This window comes from Electrophorus electricus, chromosome 22, assembly GCF_041902795.1.
Source record: "Electrophorus electricus isolate QZ-2024a chromosome 22, ASM4190279v1, whole genome shotgun sequence".
NCBI classification, from domain to species: domain Eukaryota; kingdom Metazoa; phylum Chordata; class Actinopteri; order Gymnotiformes; family Gymnotidae; genus Electrophorus; species Electrophorus electricus.
Window position 1 is genome coordinate 1730206 of NC_137518.1, and position 11194 is coordinate 1741399.

General features: G+C 43.3%; 2 protein-coding genes across 3 annotated transcripts; one reads left to right on the forward strand and one right to left on the reverse strand.

The window, feature by feature from the left end:
- Positions 1-127: 127 nt before the first annotated feature.
- On the forward strand, positions 128-8694 carry tfe3b (transcription factor binding to IGHM enhancer 3b). 2 transcript variants are annotated; one of them, XM_027024752.3, is made up of 9 exons: positions 128-395; positions 2052-2290; positions 2426-2650; positions 3242-3337; positions 5441-5552; positions 5732-5788; positions 5890-5965; positions 6146-6293; positions 6639-8694. In XM_027024752.3, exons 2-9 carry the CDS (start codon positions 2099-2101, stop codon positions 7086-7088), a joined length of 1356 nt encoding a protein of 451 aa, XP_026880553.2. In that variant the 5' UTR covers positions 128-395; positions 2052-2098; the 3' UTR covers positions 7089-8694. The 2 variants fall into 2 exon arrangements, with proteins under 2 accessions (XP_026880553.2, XP_026880562.2); XM_027024761.3 differs by having other exon boundaries at positions 2055-2290.
- Positions 8695-8836: 142 nt separating this feature from the next.
- LOC118240367 (uncharacterized) lies at positions 8837-10970 on the reverse strand. Its single transcript, XM_035520447.2, has 4 exons — positions 10853-10970; positions 10631-10756; positions 10231-10500; positions 8837-9947 (listed from the first exon to the last, which is right to left on the reverse strand). Exons 1-4 carry the CDS (start codon positions 10968-10970, stop codon positions 9634-9636), a joined length of 828 nt encoding a protein of 275 aa, XP_035376340.2. The 3' UTR covers positions 8837-9633.
- Between the last annotated feature and the right edge of the window lie 224 nt (positions 10971-11194).

The following is an 11194-nucleotide window of genomic DNA, read 5'->3' on the forward strand; positions in this document are numbered from 1 at the left end:
TTGCTGCACAGTTACTACACGAGCCCAAGGGGAAAAACCAATATAAACAAAGTGTGTGTGTGCGCGCGGGCGCGCGATGATTAAAAATAACTAGTGGTTCCTAGTTGGGGTTTTCCCAACTGCGCACCTTGCGTTGTGTTTCTGTCAGGTGCGTGTTTCTTTTTATAGACGTTTCTAGGTCGCGTAACTCACGCTGGCGCAATAATTGAAACCACAGTGCCACACGAGTGTGAAATCCTACTAACTAGCTAGGGTATAACCGGCGTGAGCCCAGGGCCGACAACCTTAGTCAACTCGGTCAACACTAGGAAACCGATGGTTAGGCGGCTCGGCTAACGTCCCCTCTTACCTTTCCAAAGAAGCTGGATAACACGGCATCGACGAGAAAGGTCAAGGTAAGACCAGTTTAAACGTGTAATTAAGACACGAAGTCGTTCATTTCTGTGATTTCAAAGTGTGAGTGCAGCAAAAACACGGTGACATGGAGCAGGTTGGTGACTAGCGTTGGCCAGCTGTATTAGCGAACCTAGCTACTTAACTGAGCCAAGTGACTTATTAATATTAATGATAGAAATGACACACGTTTGACGCAATTAAATCGCAAACAAATGATAGTACATCGCTTTTGGTAGCTAATACTAGTGGTCAACTAGCGAAAAGGTCAGTTAGCCTAGCTAGCTAACTTCCCTATGTTAACTGAGTTCGCTAGCAGAACTTCTCTTCTGTCTATGTTTACCAGACCACTTAATCTGTTAGTTGGGAGTTAAAATATTTCAGCGTAAAGTTAACGTTGTGGACATGCATGTTGGTTATTAGTTTGTCTGAGTCCAAGTCCTTGGAAATTAACTTCATGTTCGCACTTTCCCCAGGCTGTCATCGGAAACTAGCTGGCGTTGGTTAGCTTAGCTATCTGGCATTGGTGACATGAAACAGTTGTTTGGTCTGAGGCAGATGTCCGTTTATTAAGCAGTAAAACCTTGGTGAAAGATGTGCACTTTATTTTCCAACGGAATGCTTTACTTGCTGCCGGCTAGTTATTTACTAGCTATCTAGTAGCTAATATTAGCTAAGGTTATCCTACTTCTGTTTTTGGGGGGCCAAGCCGTAAAAGTAGGTAGCTAGCGAGATCAGGGGTGTGTGTGTGTAGTTATGTATGTAAACAGGTGAGTAACTGCAGTGTACGGCAGTAAAACGTAGCTAGCTAACTAGAGATAGACCTGTAAATTCATCTGGAAACCTTGTGTAATTCAAGTTTGGTTTGTCACGTACATAGTCATACACGGTATAACTCGTAGTGAAATGGTTGATTCACTGCAATTTTAGCAGTCTGCTAAAATTGCAGTGTTACACAAGGTTTCCAGATGAGACAGATATCTATATCTATCTAGATAGATAGATAGATAGATAGATATATGTGTGTGTGTGTGTGTAGATAGATAGATAGAGGGTGCGTGTAAAAAGTTAGTGTTAGACTGACTACGCTACTTCCTTTTGTCTAGAGGCTATTGAATTTCACTTTGCACGCATCAGTCTGAGTTTAGTGACAGCCAAATTGTATGGCCTTTCTCCTTAACCCTTTAGTGATAGAAATTGTCCATAAAGTTGTGTTCCGTTACTCTTAGAAATCTCTAGATATGTCCGTTTTCCAATACATTACAAACTAGCTAGTTAATAGCACTATTAGTACTTTTTGTGACTGCACATTTCTGTTTTCAGTGTGTTCATATTGTTTCAGAGGTGTTTGTATACAGCTTTTGTTTTTTAAAATAAGCCAATCCTTGACCTTCATGAACAACTTGGTGAAGATGGCAACTGTGATTGCATTTTTCAGTGGATCATGAAAATGACAGTGTCTCCACCTAAACTGTACAGCATGCAAATACCTGATTGGGAACATTTGAAACCCCCCCCCCCCCCCCCCACCACAGTGGATTCAGTAACAGCCGGTCCCTTCCCTCGTTAACATAACATTCCTTTGCACTGGGGGGGGGGGACACACACACTGAACTGACAGCATGTTGTTCATTTTGTCTCTTCCTTGGTCTCTCTAGCAGGTCCTCACCTATTTGTTTAACGTGTCATCGTGGTGGGCGGAGAGATGACATCACGTGTGTTGCTGCGGCAACAGCTGATGCGGGAGCAGGCCCAGGAGCAGGAGCGGCGGGAGGCCCAGCAGCAGGCATCTGCTGCTCACCTCCGCCCCCCAGACACCACGCCTGCCATCTCGGTCACCGTCCCTGCCACCGGTACTCGCCCTCCCCCAGCACAGGTTCCTGTGGAGGTGCTGAAGGTTGGTTTCCTTTTGCGGGTTTATCACATGTCTCCATTGTGGTTGGTCTGCCCGTTTTGTGTGCCAGAGTATTGATGGTAATTTTAAATAATGTTTTGTGTACTCATATTTACTTTTAACTTCCCTTTCCTGTAGGTGCAGACTACCCTGGAAAACCCAACCAAGTACCATATTCAGCAGGCTCAGCGCCAGCAAGTGAAGCAGTACCTCTCCACCACCCTGGGCACCAAAGCCGCCACTCAGACCCTTAACGTCTCACCGTTGCCACAGTCCAGTTCTGCCCCAGAAGTGGCACCCTCTGCCAGCAGTGCCCCAAACAGCCCCATGGCACTTCTCAACCTGGGATCCAACAAAGAGGAGGTACCACATTCCTGTAGTGGACGCCCTGGGCGCCGCACAGCTGTATGTTTTGCCCTGGTCCTACATACCTGATTCGACTTGTGAAGTAGTTATCATAGCTTTTATGAGCTCAGTCAGGTATGCGAGTCAGGGAATAGGGTGGGAGGACCCCACTGCATGGTGTCCCTGGTAGAACACTGACATTCAGTGCTTTCCAGATGCCTCCAAGACACTGAATGCTGTTTGAATGTTTATTCTTATGATCCGCAGAGCCTATATTACCCTAATTGCCAGTTGTTAATAATGTAGTGGGTATCAGTGAAGCTACATTGCCCATCTTGCTGGCATTATGTACTGTAATGTATCACAAAGGGACCCTAATCATCCCTGCCTTCAGATGGCACACAAATCCTGCTTCTGAGCGCTCTCCGTTTTGAAGACACTGCACTATAGCTGAGAGCAGGACCCATACAGCAGGGCCAGGACACTGCAGTCCACCGTTCATGTTCTCCGAATAACCTCTTTCTCTTATTCCAGTTTTTAATCCGTCATGTGTGATTATTTTTTATTTATTTATTTATTTTGTTTCCTCTTTTTGGAATCTTTCCTCAGATTGATGATGTAATTGATGACATCATTAGCCTTGAATCCAGCTTCAATGATGACATCATGTCACTGATAGACTCCGGATTACAACTTCCAAATACAGTAAGTTGTTTGATATCAAGCATTAATTTGAATATTCTTGTCACATATGATTCATTCATCATATTTTTTTTAACATGACGGCAATGTAAGATCTTTTTCAAGTTGACATGATATTCACCGATGGGTCACAGAGTTGGAACAAAGTTTGTGAATAAACTTTGTGGGCTTGGCAATAGCAGCTGAATATATGGAAAATGGGGAAATATTTGTTTGTTTCACTTCAGGGTTTTAGACACTGTGCAGTTATCAGCTTGAGTTTGCAGGGGAAAAAAACAAAAAGGAAAGCAAGCATAGATTTAAAGAAGTTGGTAGAAAAATCTTTGAGTAAATTTGGTGCGCTCACAATGTACAAGGCATCTAGAGCTAACTGGGGAACTGTTCTAGAGAACCAGGAAGTGATGAGAAATGAACATTTCTGCTTGGGGGTGGGGGGACCCTTCTTTTTTTAGTTAGATTTGCCTTATCTTTAGAAACCTGTAGTAGTAATTTTGCTTGGAGGTCTGTTGAGGATATGTTTGGTTATTGAATGGATGTTGTGGGCCTGTTGTATTTTAATGCCTGCAAACAGCAACTGTAGCAAACTGGCACAGACAAAAATATTCAGCATATTTTATCTTGGTGTACTTTAAAACTAGGGCTCGCCCGATTAATAATGTGGCAGTTAAGATCAGTATTCAGGTTACATGGATTTACTGGCATCAGTAGCACAGTTAGTGTCTATAAATGTTATATAAGAAGGGCACATTCAGGAATGTGATGCTATATTGAACAGCTGCCAAACATGCTGTCAAGTGCTATGGGGTGCTGATAACTTCCTACATGAACAGAGAGCTTTGCCTGACCATGACATGAAGTTATGGAGGCTGTGGGTCTCATCGAGCCCGCAGCTGTTTATAAGGTTATATATCCTCAGGTTATCGGAAAGTGGATTGACTTATATTTATGTCATGTAAGATTTGTGCTATTTGGGGGGGAGGAGGAAAAAAAGCCAATTGTAAAATCCAGATCATATTTGATATGACAGTCATGCCAGTCAGTAATGCATAGTTTAAGTAAAACTGCTGGGAGTTCATCATTTCCAACCACACAGAAATTATATTGATATAACATTTTAGTCCTTTAAAATCATGTTCAATAATAGTGACAATTTTCAGCACTATTAAATTGAAGAAGACAATATTTCGAATCAACACGTGTAGTACTCGGTTTGAATTGGTTATTAATAAACCATTATCTAGTAGCACAAGCTGCTAGAAATTCTTTTTCCTGTGGAGTTGAGAATTTTGTTTTTAAGTTTTATATGAATGTTCATGGTAAGAGATTCTGTTGTACTAAAGTGCAACAGTTGTCATCTCTGTACTGGGTTGCCCACACTTGAATTTTGTCTTTATTGACAACACTAATTACATCCCCTAAATGGTGCCACTGAAACTTCATTTCACACTCACTTTTAAAAAAACATTTTTGCCCCTTTTGTGCAAAGTAAATTTTTGGCTGTGGTAATAAATTATTCACTACGGCTGTGATGGATAAAGGTTAGTATACAGCTGGACTTAGTTTGGAGTTAGTTTGAGTGCAGCGGCGGCTCATGGACGGCCAACTAGCGTCGTGCGCATTGTGCTTGGCATGTCTTTAACCTTGAACAAACGGTGAACCCACACACAAGTGTTGTTGCCTGAATAATCTCCTGCCCCTCCAACCCATCAGTTGGGTCTGTGCACCGCACTAATGAGACAGGTGGTAAATGCTGTCTCCCTCTCAGTAGCAAATGCACTCTCACTCTCAGAGGAAGAAGTACTAAACTGAAGGTCAGTTGAGCCTTATGTAAGAAGGTCCCGTATTGGGGTCTACATTATCTGAAATGCCATACTTGGGATTAGTGAGATTTGTAATGCTGTAATTTGTAGAGTTTTGTATGAGTAGTAAAATCTCATTTGTCACTGAATGATTGGTGCTTACCACCCCTGATCTGTGTATGTTCTGAGAGTGGCTTGTTTTAAGCAGCACTCAGATACCTGGACTGTTAGCCAGCCCCTCTGCGGGCCCATACGATAGCCCCGTTGTTTTCTGTGGATTTAGATGTTTGCTGTTCTGTTGCTCCAGCTGCCAGGCAACCTGCTGGAAGTCTACAACAGTCCCGGCATAACAACCCCTGCTGTCACTGTTAGCAATTCCTGCCCTGCAGATCTGCCCAAGATCAAAACAGAATTATCCGGTAATAACCCTTAATACTCAACTTGCGACTGTCAGAATATTCTGATTTGATGTCAGACATCTGAGCTGTGTTCTGTTTGGCATGCTAAATAGCCCAATGTATTATGCATAAAGTCATCTTTATTACATGTTGTGTAATTGGCAGTCAATTTACAAATGTTTTGTTTTTGTTTGTTTTAGATGCCGAAACCAAGGCTGTCCTGAAGGAGAGGCAGAAGAAAGACAACCATAACCTCAGTGAGCGCATCTCCTTCCTCCCCACCTTGAAGTGTCCACTTGTGTGTCTTTTGTGGGTTTCTCTTTGTGGGCTTTAATTATTGTGATGTCCCTCTATGCAGTTGAAAGAAGGAGAAGGTTTAACATAAATGACAGGATAAAGGAACTGGGAGCACTTATTCCCAAGTCCAATGACCCGTGAGTTTTACCTTTTACTTTTCACATGTTTATTTGTTTAAGATTCATTAATGCATTTTAAAAAAAAGCTAATGTTGATGATGATTTAATATATAAATATATATATATATATATATATATATATATATATATATATATATATATATATATATATATAAAATACTGTGTATGTGTTGGCAGGGAGACACGCTGGAATAAGGGCACCATTCTGAAGGCATCTGTGGACTACATACGCAAACTGCAGAAAGAGCAGCAGAGAGCCAAAGACATGGAGCAGAAACAGAAGAAACTGGAGCACGCCAACCACACCCTCCTGATGCGCATTCAGGTGCTCCTCTACCTCCTCAGATGGCCAGCGGGGCGGGGCCAAGTCCCAGCATAGGAAACGGGACGTTCGGGTGGAGCTCAGTCTTGCTGAACTCGTAAGCTCTGTAGGGCTGTGGGTAAGCTGGATCCTGAGGCAATGTGGACCACATGATCTAACAGGGTGTCGCAGCAGAACACAGCTGAGCACGGCTCGACAAGTGATGGGCTTCGTTACACGTCTGCTGTGATGGTTTATTGAAATTAATAATATTAATGCCATATTGCTCAGAATAATAATATATAAAAACATATTTCTATAATAATGGTGATGCTAATAATGATGCTAATGGGTGGTGGGTGTGTGTAGGAGTTAGAGATGCAGGCCCGGCTCCATGGTCTCTCCACGCCCATGTCGCCAGGCCTCGGTTCAGACAACGCCTTCCTTCAGCAGCAGACACTGGCCAGCCAGACCCTGCCGAGCGCCCCCACGCATCTCCATGGCCGTGCCACCCTGAGCTTGGATGGGGCTCTGGGACAGACCGTCCCTTCCACCTTCCTGTCCCCACCAGCCTCAGGCTCTCCCTCTGGAACTGGCGTGGAAGGCCCTCTGGACCTGGGCACGTTGACCTTCAGCGAGTTGGACGACCCTGGTGCCTCTGCCATGTACACGGACGTTATCCTGGGCGACATGCTCATGGAGGAGGGCTGCACGCTATCCCTCACAAGGCTGGCCGACCCGGTCCTGTCCTCAGCCTCTCCGGAGGCCTCGAAGGCCAGTAGCTGCCGGAGCAGCTTAAGCATGGAGGAGGACTTGTGACAGGGTGACGTGGTGGGGGCGTAGTCAGGACTTTGGAGGTTGAATGTGGAGCTCGCCCCAGTTTTCAGCAGCAAATGCTGACTTGTTCTCCCTTGGTGTCTAGTGAAATGCAAACTGATACTTGTTCTTTCAACTTGTGAGCAGTTATGTGGTTACTCGCCGCAAAATTAACTCTAAGCAGTCAGGTATTGCAGCCATTTTTATGAATTGTTTAAAGAACTTTAAAAAAATGCCTCTGCTAAAATTGGCGTATATTTATTTGATTTGTAGACAATATTGAGAGCAGTTAAATGTATGTAAGTATTGACATCTCCCCTATATTCAAAATGTGTGCGTGCGTGTTTTAGATGATTGGACTGGGAAATGAGAAGTGGATCACTCCAAGAGTTCAGTTGTTGTTTATACCAAAGGGAGTTTTTGCAGCTAAATATTGTTCTAGTGACCGATGCAGAGTGATCCAGTAATGCAAAGCTAATAATGATTAAGCTTTTATGAGAAATAGATTAAATGCTAATTTAGGTCAGATGCTTGTTTGTTCAGAAAGTTCAGCATATCCCATCATTAGTACAGTTTAAATAATTCTCTCAGTGGACTTGGAACTCCCGTGAACGGTTACATTATCATGTTCTTGTTAGCTTACAGGGAAATATATGCACAATAGCCTGTTTCCAACTTCATAAAACAGATTCTTCATTCTATGCATTGCAGCGATTTTCTAATTAAAGTCTGATTTCTCATGCATCACAGACAGCTTTTTCCGTTGTGTCTGCTTTAGAACCTACCTCTGGCTAGAGTGCTTGTACCAGCAGTCAGTAGGAATAATTCAGTCTTTGAGACTTTATTGGGATGAATACTGACCGTTTGAGGCAAGCTGTTCCTCTCTGGACACCCAGCAGTAAGCCATACCCATGCTTGTGCCTTTTAGTCATGATCAGGAATATCATTGGCTACATTTATGGATAAACAAACAGAAAACGTACATTTATGGGGGGAAAAAAGTACAAAAGTGTATGTGTACTTTGTACAGATAGTTACATTTATGATTGTAGAATGTTTATAATGTTTGTAAAATGGATTTGATCTGCATAGACTTGAACCCTGTGATATTAATTTCATTTTTGTATTTTCTAATGTCTGAGGCACAGAATGGGAGTAGCTCTTGCACTGCCCAGCAGGAAGTTGTGTTTTCTAGCAGTAGCACTGTATGCTTGTATAGCTCGGACTGGTTTTCTCACTACTCCAGTTAACATCTCCCCAGGCGGTGCGCCTCTTTGGTTAACTTCTAATCAATGCAATCTGTACATTTGTGTTGCAAATTGCAGCTCACTATACAATAGAGGCGTGACGTGCCCTGCATCGCCATGGCTTCTAGAAACGTTGATTATGATCATAACAGTAATATATTGAAATTATGCTTTGCTGCAGTGTAAACCTGTCTTGTATTGGAGAAATGAAAGGGATTTTTTTTTTTTGTATTCTTTGATTATTTAGAATGTGTATTTTACACATTTTAAATTTAGAAAGGAGTATATTTTAAAACTTGTTTTTGGTGGGTTGGGACCGACAAAGTAATACTATAGATTACAATAAAAATGATTTGTTTTTACCATTTGTGTTTGATTCTAGCTAAACCAAAAAAGATTAACTTGACAGAGCCAGTACAGCCATTTTGTTACAAAACATCTTTGGTATTAAATACCAAGATGCCTCTGAGTGGACGCAGGCTGCAGCGGGCGACGATTGTTTGAATTTTTTGGTTGTCATTTCAAGGACAAAGTTTAGACGACGAGAGGGGAAACTGCCTTGCCATGTGTGCTTCCCCCGTCCTGCCTTACATCGCTTAAGTGCTAATGCTTTTCTCTACCACATCTCAGAGCCCTTTCCAGACTCTTAGCACTCACACTCTTACCGCGGCTAATGGAGTTGATGTCTCTCAGGGGACGGGTTGTTCATGCTTTCACTCAAAGCAGCTCATAAAAATGACTTCACGGATGCTATGAGGGGTCACCATTTATTGTATCAGTGAGACTGGCACACGCACTTGTTGCAACCGTTGTCTTCAATAACACCCATATTGAGACCTGGGCTCTGTCTGGTGCTTACCTCATGAATTAGTATGATTGCCAGGTGAATAAAACCATGTAAAATAAGTCTTACAAAGCTCTTTTGCTGTGGGGCCCATTCTCTCCTGTCTCCTGTCTAGCCTGCTGCTCAATATCACTAATGCTACACATACAAAAGCTCATATTTGAAACCTAGACTGCTGGTAGCACAAATAAATGAGTTAAGGACTGTCAGTGTGGCAAATCACCGGAATAAAATAAATACGCAATGAAGACGGGGAACAGTTTCAGTTAGTTTCTGAGGAGATCAAGTTCTGTCGCACTGAAGATGCTGTTAACAGGCTAAGTACCTGTTACACATGTTAACATGCCCATAGGTCTTCCCATAGTGGACTTGTATGCTTCTCACCGTCCCCCCCAAGATTAGATTCACTTAACGATCCGTCATTCACCGACTGCTGTGATGCATACTACACAGGGCTTCAGTGGAAAAGGAGCTGAGACACCTCCATGCCTAAATCCAGACATTCAGTTGCATGAAGACATAAATCACATACAGAGTTGTCCACACCGGGTCCCCTGCACAGGCAGCAGTGGGTATCGAGGCAGCTGGCTGGGTCACAGCTGGGACACTCTTCCAGAAAAGGCTGTAGAGAGAAGGGGTCACAGCAACACACTTTAGAGCACAGCGATGAGCACAGGGTACCCATGCAGAGTTGACATCCGTCTCCCATGGCAACCAAACAGTCCTCAAGCTGACAGAACAGGCAGCCCAGCATAAAAGATGCACACAGGTCTAGAAGAAAAGTAAGAAGAAAATGAGTCAGCATAAAAGCCTGGTTTTGTGCCAGGCTTGAAAGGAAGCACACATGAGCCTGATGATCAGCATTCTAGAGTCTCTGATCACCTAACGCTGATGTGTTAAGAGCAGGAGCAGACATCCCTGGGCTACGGGAAAGGGGGGAGGGGTCCCCACAGACTTTTTATTTTTATGTTTTATTTAAAATGATCACTCTTGTAATTGGATGTAGGCTACCACACAATCAACGCGAAGAAGTTAGAATTAGATCGGACCTCACCATCACCAGCCACCTGGTGGTTGTAAGCTGCGATTGTCTTCAGGCTGTGTTGGGTTTTCGAGTCAGAGGAGCAGGAGTGCAGTTCCTGGCACTGGTGATGAAACCTGTAGGACTTGCATGTGGGCCACATTGCAGCTTGAGGCCATGTGGATGCAGACAACTGCATGCAGACAGGAAGGTTACCATGGACACCAACCTTCCCATGCTCCTGTACAGCCCAGACAGGCAGCCTCTGCTCTACTGGAGGTTCTGTGCTCTGAAAAACTAAATCTGATAATGAAAAAATAAATAATGAAATAAAAATGCACAGACACACACACACACACACACATCTTTACTAGCTCCAGAATATTGGCCAGATGGGATGAGAACACGCTGTTCTAAATTGTTTCTGACTTACCCAAAGGAAGAGATTTTGAAGTGGTCTGAGGATGAATTAGGCAGTTTTCCATGCCAGAGGCATTGTCATTTGGAGAGAGCTTGCTGTCTCCGGGGCCAACTCCGTCACACTCCCTTGCTGACGGTCCTGTGAAAGAGAAAGAAAACTATCATATTAAGCTGAAGCCTCAGGAACATTCCCTTAAAAACATTTTTGAATGAAGCACTCCTCCTGTGCTCTTACTGCTGCTCAGTACCGCTGATTCAGAGATGTCTGCAGGTATACCGAGGTCATCTTTCATGAAAGGGGATTTTAATTCACTGAGATGCTTGTCACATCCTTCCAGTAGTTCAGTAGCCATGCTTCCAGACCCTCTCAAGACCACTGGAATATCACGGTGTTGAAATGCAGAGTGTGAACAGAGAAGCGTTGCCAATTCCTGAACATAAGCTGAAAGACTCGAGTACAGGAGCAGAAGGAGAGGAGGTGCTTTTTTTCCGCGGATAAATTACTCCAAAAGTGCAAACACACGTCAATAACGTACTACAAGCAAAGGCTTTAGATGGATTCGTATTCCTATCTTAA

Excerpts from the sequence above, each read along its gene's own strand:
- tfe3b (XM_027024752.3), top strand. The coding sequence starts at position 2,099 with ATGACATCACGTGTGTTGCTGCGGCAACAGCTGATGCGGGAGCAGGCC. Across the intron at positions 5,553-5,731 it reads GATCAAAACAGAATTATCCG|ATGCCGAAACCAAGGCTGTC; the intron begins GTAATAACCCTT and ends TGTTTGTTTTAG. Across the intron at positions 5,966-6,145 it reads ATTCCCAAGTCCAATGACCC|GGAGACACGCTGGAATAAGG; the intron begins GTGAGTTTTACC and ends ATGTGTTGGCAG.
- LOC118240367 (XM_035520447.2), bottom strand. The coding sequence starts at position 10,970 with ATGGCTACTGAACTACTGGAAGGATGTGACAAGCATCTCAGTGAATTA. Across the intron at positions 10,757-10,852 it reads ATCAGCGGTACTGAGCAGCA|GACCGTCAGCAAGGGAGTGT; the intron begins GTAAGAGCACAG and ends TCTCTTTCACAG. Across the intron at positions 9,948-10,230 it reads CCACCAGGTGGCTGGTGATG|ACCTGTGTGCATCTTTTATG; the intron begins GTGAGGTCCGAT and ends CTTTTCTTCTAG.